At 34.7% G+C, this 8,333-nt stretch overlaps 1 protein-coding gene across 1 annotated transcript in view; it reads right to left on the minus strand.

Annotated features, from left to right (window-relative positions):
• Nucleotides 1–8,333, minus strand: part of LOC104083052 (synapsin-2-like) — a 119,617-nt gene that overhangs the window by 90,672 nt on the left and 20,612 nt on the right. Inside the window, 1 exon segment of the mRNA XM_009586413.1 lies at nt 5,519–5,608. Coding sequence (XP_009584708.1) covers nt 5,519–5,608 — 90 coding nt within the window.

Below are 8,333 nucleotides of genomic sequence, written 5' to 3' on the forward strand. Positions count from 1 at the left end.
TTTACCTACAGAATTGTAACTTTCACTGATAACTAAGTTAAAAAACAGCCTTGATAATCAAAGTCCTCTTACCCCCTTCAATATTCCTATGGACTAGCTATACATTGTTGAAGGAAAAGCCAGATGTTCTAATGCTTCAGCATTTTATGGAACCAACACAAATAATAACAGGCTAAAACTGCTTATATTTAGAGAAGCCATGTCCATCATCACGGTAGCTATAGTACTTGATAATGCCTCTCCAAATATGTGACTAGGTATTTCAGCACTGTTAAAAGCCCTGGCTTTAGAAACTCATGTAAAAATACATGCAATAGATATTGAATAACTTGCACTGCAAGTGATTTCTAAAAAGTTCTCAAATATTTGACCATATTTAATAGTTTAAATTTACATTAATGATTCTTCATTCGTGAATATCCATCATGCTCTGTCATAATGAATTTGGTAACTCGTGAACTTATACTAGAGAAGTGTTACAACATATTTTGCCTTTTAGTTTTTTAGTGTCTTAACTTTTATGAATTGATTACTGTAGTTAGTAACTAATCTCACACATATTTAAAGTTTACAAAAGTAATTCAATTCACAGTGGTAAAACTTAAGAAATTATTTCAGTAAATGCCAAAGTTTAGACAGTTGTCCAACTGCTTGCGTTCTAGAAACCGGATGAGAACCATCACGCAGGGTATGAATCTGTAATAGCTGCCATTTTTGACATATTTTACTCTCTCCAATTTTCTCCACTGGGTTTCTTTCACTTCGTTCCAATTTTGGCTCGAAATTACTCTCATGTATTCCCCATATGAGAATTTAGAACAACAGGCAGAGATTTAGACAGTTCTGTTCTCATTTGGTTAGATCAGGTCTATTTAAAGGTTTACCACAAGCACTTTGCTCATCCTTGCTAACCATAGTGTGACATTTCCAGCCTATGGGCTCATTAAGAATCAAAGCTGTGATTGCCTATTGGTTCCAGGGTCCAGCTTTCCAAATAGTTCCTTCAGTCTGTTTGCTATAGAGTCCTTATAAAATCATCGGGACTTAAACTTGCAAAGAAGATATGCACATCTTTAAGTGTATAGGTATCTCCAATTCCATTCAATTCAATGAAGTAGTAGTTTGGACATAAAATTCAGCATGTCCTATATATCTTGCCACACCCTAAGATATATTGTATTGTATATATAACGTATACTTGCAAAAAACTGTATAAATGATTTTTGTGACATATTCTGTTCGTGTTTCTAATGTTTATTTTGACAATTGCATGAATCCGTATTTAAAGGATAGACAACAGCAGCTTTGAAAACACTCTTGTGAGAATAAATATTCTTATTTACTTCTTTTGTGGCTAAACTTACACAATTCCAATGAAGTACAAATGGTGCAAGGCCAACAGGAAGGCACGCCATTATTCCTGGGATATATGTGCCTTCATAGCCAATATTTCACTTTTTATTTACTGTAAATCGGTTTTGCTGGTTTAATTTACAATCCTAAATTAAAACACCATATATTTGTGCTGCCAAATGTAAAGCCTAGCTCGTTTTCTGCTTTGCTAAAGGCAAACAAAAAATTACCTAACGCTAATTTGGACCATAGACTTGTTATGGCTACTTACATAAAGGAAATAAAAAGGCTACATTTCTTCCAAAAAGGAATTGATATTGCAGAGACAATATTGACAGTGCTATTTACTGTCAGTGCTGTGCATTTATATTACTAATTTACAGAAAGATGTAAAAAAACAGGCCTTATTTCCTCATGTCAAACCAAAACAATTCCTAGACAAGCCTGCAAGAGCTTAATAACCATACAAAGTCTGAATCAAGCACATGCCTAATTAATATTCAATACATGTACAGTGTAGCATTTGTTTCCAAATCCATTTTGATGTAATGGTGTCTTTTGAATAGCACTCTGTAGCAAACAGATATTTTCTGCTTTTTAACTCAAGCTAGTTCTGTTTCTATTTCAGTTTTATAGTAATTAGACCTTAAAGTCAAGTAACCCAACTCAGATTGCCTTTTTTACGTACCTTGTAAAAATAAATGTTTTCTTCGGTATTTATGAACAAACTGTAATATGAATTGTATGCCATAATTAGTTTTAAAAACACTTTATATTTGAACTGCCATAAAATATCCCATATCAGGGGTTTCAAAATTAATGGCCATGCAGTTTGATTTCTGTCTGAGCACAAATCTGGCCAAACTTCCCACAATGGATGGTACAAAGATTTTTTTTTTTTTTTTTCTCATAGCAGTAAATATGGCAAGAAAAGCTTTACAAAAAAACCCTCTCAGAATGAGTTTATTTTCCCTGAGATTCAACACTGGTAAAGATTATGAAAAGGATTAACTATAATGTGGCATTCTGAATACGTTATTTTCCTATCAAGATTTTTACTGTAGTGGCATTGATGTATTATCAACAGCAGATTATTTTTACATCATTTTATTTTTACTTCCTGAAACTGTGTATGTGTTATATGAAAGTTTAGAGCAGAAATATAGCCTGGTACAACATTTGATTTTAATTTGAACATTACTCACATGACTTATAAGAGTAGGGAAAAGAACAGAGAAGGGAGACTGTACAGGTGAATGGTGGAAAAAACAACACCTGGAATATTGTTGGCTTTTTCTCAATGTTCCAATTAAGTTTTAATTAAATTGTCCAGCAATTATGTTGAAAAAGCCGGGGTTTTTTTTTATGACAGAGAACATAAGAGGTGGGAACGTAGTGAAATAAAGGGAACTAATTACTGAGGGGAAGGCTGTAGATATGACTCAACTAGCAAGGAGTTCAAAAAGCCTTACAACGTTTTGTATAGTTTTAATCAGTCTGAGATGAATGTTTCTGTTTCAAAAAGTGTTTCATTAAAGCAGCTCCGTTTTTACACAAAAGAATGGCATCTTTGTTTATTTACCTTTTATTGCCGTCTAAAGACTCTGTACAAATGATCACCATAGTACGAAAGAAGCAAAAGGGACAGAAGCACAACCATACCTCTGGCATGCTCAGCTGAAAACTCAATTCTCAGAGATTTGGAGTTTTCCCCTGCTCCCTTCCCACCCCAGCTGGTTTGCACTGGAGGGGAGGGAGAGAGCTATAGGTTACGATTTGTAGGATAAGAAGGGAAGGAACGAACACAAGAGGAACTACCAAAAATTATTTTAAACTGTAAGTACCAAATTCTGTAAAAGTAAATGCAAATGAGGCCAGCTTTTAATAAACAGTGTTTAAAAATCAGCAAAATTTAAATAGCATGATATGATTTCAATTCATCAACTAGAAGACTCTGATATTTGGATCATTTTACAACGCATTCTAGAAATTTGACTAAAATGTTATCTTGTACCATGTTGCCTGATTATTCTTCAAGCCACAAAGTTCCAAATAATTTCTTCCGAAGGAAAAAACAAACCAATGAGATTCACCACAATCAGTTATTACAGCACCTCTAAACCATGTATGGCAATGCGATACCGAAATGCATTAATTTTCTCCAGATTAACATTCATTACATAGAAATATGTAAAAATTACTCAGCTACGGAGAACGTTAACATTCAAACGTTCAAACAAAAGACAAGTAACTTATCAGTTCAGACATTAATGAGCAATGTAAAGGAACAAAGGAGGGAAAAAACTACTCAAATATTTGTTATACTTTTAAGCAATATGCCTTATAAACACATACACACATTTTCTTGTTTGTGTTCTATTACTGAATTTGAATTCAATCAGCTGTTCAAGACAGCAGTTTGCAATTGAACTGGTAGACCTTTTACAGGGCCATACTATGTAAAAATTAATTCTTGTCCCAGAATTATAGGATATTTTCTTTGTTTCTATGTACTGCAATTTAGCAATGCATTAAAAAAGCTGGCTTTTTCCATAAAATCATAGAATCATAGAATATCTTGAGTTGGAAGGGACCCATAAGGATCATTGAGTCCAACTCCCTGCTCCTCGCAGGACTGCCTAACACTAAATCATATGACTAAGAGCATTGTCCAGATGCTCCTTGATCTCTGACAGGCTTGGTGCCGTGACCACTTCCCTGGGGAGCCTGGATAATAGCTGATAAAATAATGAAGAAAGAACAATAAATTGTGTGCAGGAAATTATAAAGAGGCTTTAATCTTGACCCTTCTCAGGAAAATAGAGATATAAAACTTATTACCATTTAAAAAAGCGTATTGCAAAACATGAGATGTGGTTCTGCTTCTCCACCTGTTATGAATGAATCCCCAAGGCACAAAACACTTCCTTTGCATTAAAAAAAATATAGATTTTATAAAGTTGTATATTTTCCTGACAAATCCATCAACAAATGAAAAGATTTGACTGTCTGGGACAATATTTAGATCTGCTGCTCCGGATCAGTACACTCTCCTTTGGCTCTACAAAACTTCTGTGTAGCAAATTTACTAAATACATAACTGTGGTGAAAGCTCTTTTCAGAACTGTCATATGTGACAAGAGAAGTGGAAACATCTGTGAGTTAGTAGTCCAAAGAAACCAGAGAGAACTGGGAAAGCAGTGTGAAGAGCCATCCTGCCACTCTTGCAATACATCAAAAAACAGAGCAGAACCGCACCATACTGTGTTTATTACCAAAAGATGAGACAGACGTGGGAGAAAGAAGACTTCAGAAGAAATCTTAATCAACTGCTATCACTGAGGCTTATCTTAGATGCCATCTATGATAACGAAGTGCTAGCCAGAGTCTCAAGACAGACACACAGCAATTACAGCTTGGGGACCTTACACAAACAGCTAACTAACATATTTATCATGACCTTGCAATGGTACTTGAATCACAGCTGTGTGACATATGCTGAATGGATTATATTCTAAAAATAATTGATGCTTCTCTGCTAGTCTATTCAATCAGCAAATAGCCTCCCTCCAGTTTCTCTCAGCACCGAAAGTATTTCCTCTAGAAAAATACACTCAGGAAAGAATTTCTGTTCAGAAAAAAATGTCTGCAGCATAAGACAGGTCATGAGTAAAGGTCGTTAAGTGTTATTTTTATGAATTCATTTATGTCTGTAAAGGACTGGGAATCAATGTCAGCTCAGGTACATGAAGATCACAAGTCATAAACACCCTGATTTTAGAAGAGTTCAAAGTTCTACACTGACAGGCATATAGCCTTGTGCATCATCTACAAAGATAATAACCACTTTGAACATATCACAAAGGACTAGGTTGAAAACAAACCATAAAAGTAACTCTTGCACTTTAATAGTTGTTCAGTGTCCTTATAAGCATTTAATCTCTTTAAGATCTGAAGTTGGTTAGCTGAAAAATTACTGCCTTCACATCTGAAAATCTTCCAGTTAACCATCACAATGCTTTCAAGTGGTCACCCAGTCTCATCCCTCTGAAAGCTTCCAAAATGGCTTTTAAAATGGACAGTAAACGTGGGAGATGAATTGTGTGTTTACAGTTCCTATTTTACAGAGACAGTAAGTAAATTTAGTATTGGTATTTGCACGTACCATTTCCTTGTGATTTGGATAGAACGTTTGCTCAATTAAAGGGAACTTCTCTGGACCCAAAGTTTTGTAGACAGACACCAGCTGGGCAAACTGTAAAATAAAGCAAAACAAAGCAAAAAGCTTAGGAGAGAAACCACATTCTACCAAAATGATCTCATACTGTCATTTTGCTTCTTGTCTTCTGCATTTCATAAACTCAGCAAATACACGTACACATTATACACTTGCTCTCTCCTCCTCTCTCACATGCACACCTTTTTAATCCATCCAAGCTATGACTCCACATGCAGATCAACAAAGAACAATACCTCTAAGAGTTAAGCCTTCACATGTACAGAAAATGAAATACATTGGAATACTGGTTTTCAGACACTTCATTCTTTATATATTTTAAGCCGATTTTGTGATAATAAAATCATTATAATTTTGCATTTTCTACCATCTTTAATCCAAAGATCAAATATATTTCACAATAACTCAGCCTCTGGCACCTCACTGATGTTGAAACGCAATTTTGCAAAACTGGCAAACAGAGAAAAGCAATAACTATACCCTATGTAACAAGTCAGGTGAAGAACAAACAAGAGGATTTTAATTTCCTAGGCTCTAGCCATGTACCATAGCCACATGGCCATTCTTCCACAGTCAACAAAGATGTTGACAATTTAAACAGCTACATGTTACTGCCATTTCTATTAATGTTTTCTTTCTGGGCCCCTTCTCTGGCATATCCAGTCTACCAATATGCTGGACTGTAGTAACTTAACACAGAAAGCAAAACAACATTTAAACACAAAAAGACAAAGAATTCTTTATTAAATAGAAATGTATTTCAGGGCTGTTCTTTCTCTTTAGTGAACAGATCAACTCTTCCGTTGAAACAGTTCAAAACCTAAATGACTCTTGAAATCACGGCTTAGCAAGTGAGGTTTCTAGGGAGCAGGACGACTTTGGCAGTCAGAAAACCACTATTGTTTCAAGACTCCAAAGCTCTCGCTTGTACATGCCTGTGATGTGTTTAATTGTCATTATGCCAACATGAGACATAAACAACTTAGCACAACAGTTTGAATAGTGGGATTTGCTGGTTACAAACATGAAAAAAGCAAAGAACAACAGAACTCTGTCCATAATGCAGCTAGATAAAACACCGACTCTGTTAATGCAACTTAGGGTGTAGGGATAGTAAAAACTGTTTAAAGGGAAAAAAATTATGAATGCTTTGCATCGCATTTCCAGCTGGCATAGAGAATTTGTTTAATTTAGTGGTGTTTACTTAGGTTTGGTAAAACACATACTTAAATTTTGAAGTCCAGTGGAAAATACCTTAAAGATGAGTAGTTTTCACCAAAAGCTTAAGAAATTCTAGTTGGATAGTGCGCTACACAAAACAGACCTCAAGGAAAGGAAATATTATCACAGCTACCAAAATAAGGTGGTTTGCGAATTGGATTCCTGACAACTTACTATTTATTTCTGTTCTTATCCAAGATCCAAATTTAAAATTTCATAAGCAAATACTGCCTATTAAATACATGACTTTTGCCAAACAATTGTTATGTTAAAATAAATCTATTTACCTATCTTTAATAAAAACCTTTTAAAAAAATCGTATGATCGTATTTCCTGGGATTCTTTCCTTATTTTCTTTTCCATTTTCACTGAAAGCAAGCAAAACACAGTGAGAAACTGGCACTATTTGTAGGGGTTGTGGCATTCACTCAAAAGGTAAGAAAGCTGTAATTCAGATTAATACTAGCAAATGTTTGTTTACTTAAAATAAAATAGTATCAACCACAGATAATACACACGTATCACTCTAAAGTACCCTCTAATCCAGTAATTAAGCTATGAAATAGCATGTAGGAAAAGTAGGTTTAAATTTCCTGAGGCAGATGAGAGAAATAACTCAGATTTCCCACAGCCGGGGGGAATGATTTATCCTTTGCCCCTACTGGGACACTGCTTCACCTGTGCGTCTACAATTTTAGGAATCTCTTGTCAAACTCTTCTCCCCGAAAAAAGCAACTTGATAAATTCAACCCAAATTCACATAAAATATTGGCATTCTAATTGTACATCCTTAAACTGCTATCAATATTTCTTACTGTCCCTGATTTCTACTGGGCAATTTATGAAAAAGAATTTAATTTATGTTTTAATGAACTTCTATCAGTTTGTAAGTGTGATCTGGTGTATACCTTTCTATATTTTGCTTTTGAGCAGCTGAACCAAACAAACATCAGTTATACATATCAGTTATATATGAAGCAAAAGACCACTTCTGAAAATCCTGTTGTATCTGGACAGTTAGGAAGCTATACAGAGCTTACAAATAGGCTGAATATGGAATACCACGTTGCCTGCTTTTCTATCCAAACCAGGTTTTAAAGGCCTGCTGGAAACTACACTAGGAAACTAACAAGTTTGATTTGACCTTTCTTAGACTTTATAAAAAAAAAAAAAAAAAAAAAAAAAAGAGGAGATCATATTAATGCTTTGCCTTGATTAGAGTTTTGAAAATGTTTTGGTTTACCGGGCTAGCTAATATGACCTTAAATTACACCTTTCAATCACAGTAAAGTTTATCAGATTCTTCCCTGGGCAAGAGCATCATCTTTTTAGATGATAAACTACTGAATTACTATCTAATCCAATGCTGAATGTTTTCAGATATGGGCTGTTCATGAAATAGAGAATACTAGTAGAGCTACTCTATATTTAAATAAAGTATTTTATGTGGATGATGAAAACCCTGGGAGATTTTAACAATTACCTAAAAAAAGAACCTCATAGAGCTTAGTATTTCAGCAGG

The sequence above is a fragment of the Fulmarus glacialis genome, unplaced genomic scaffold (genome assembly GCF_000690835.1).
Source record: "Fulmarus glacialis isolate BGI_N327 unplaced genomic scaffold, ASM69083v1 scaffold6001, whole genome shotgun sequence".
In the NCBI taxonomy this organism is placed as follows: Eukaryota; Metazoa; Chordata; class Aves; order Procellariiformes; family Procellariidae; genus Fulmarus; species Fulmarus glacialis.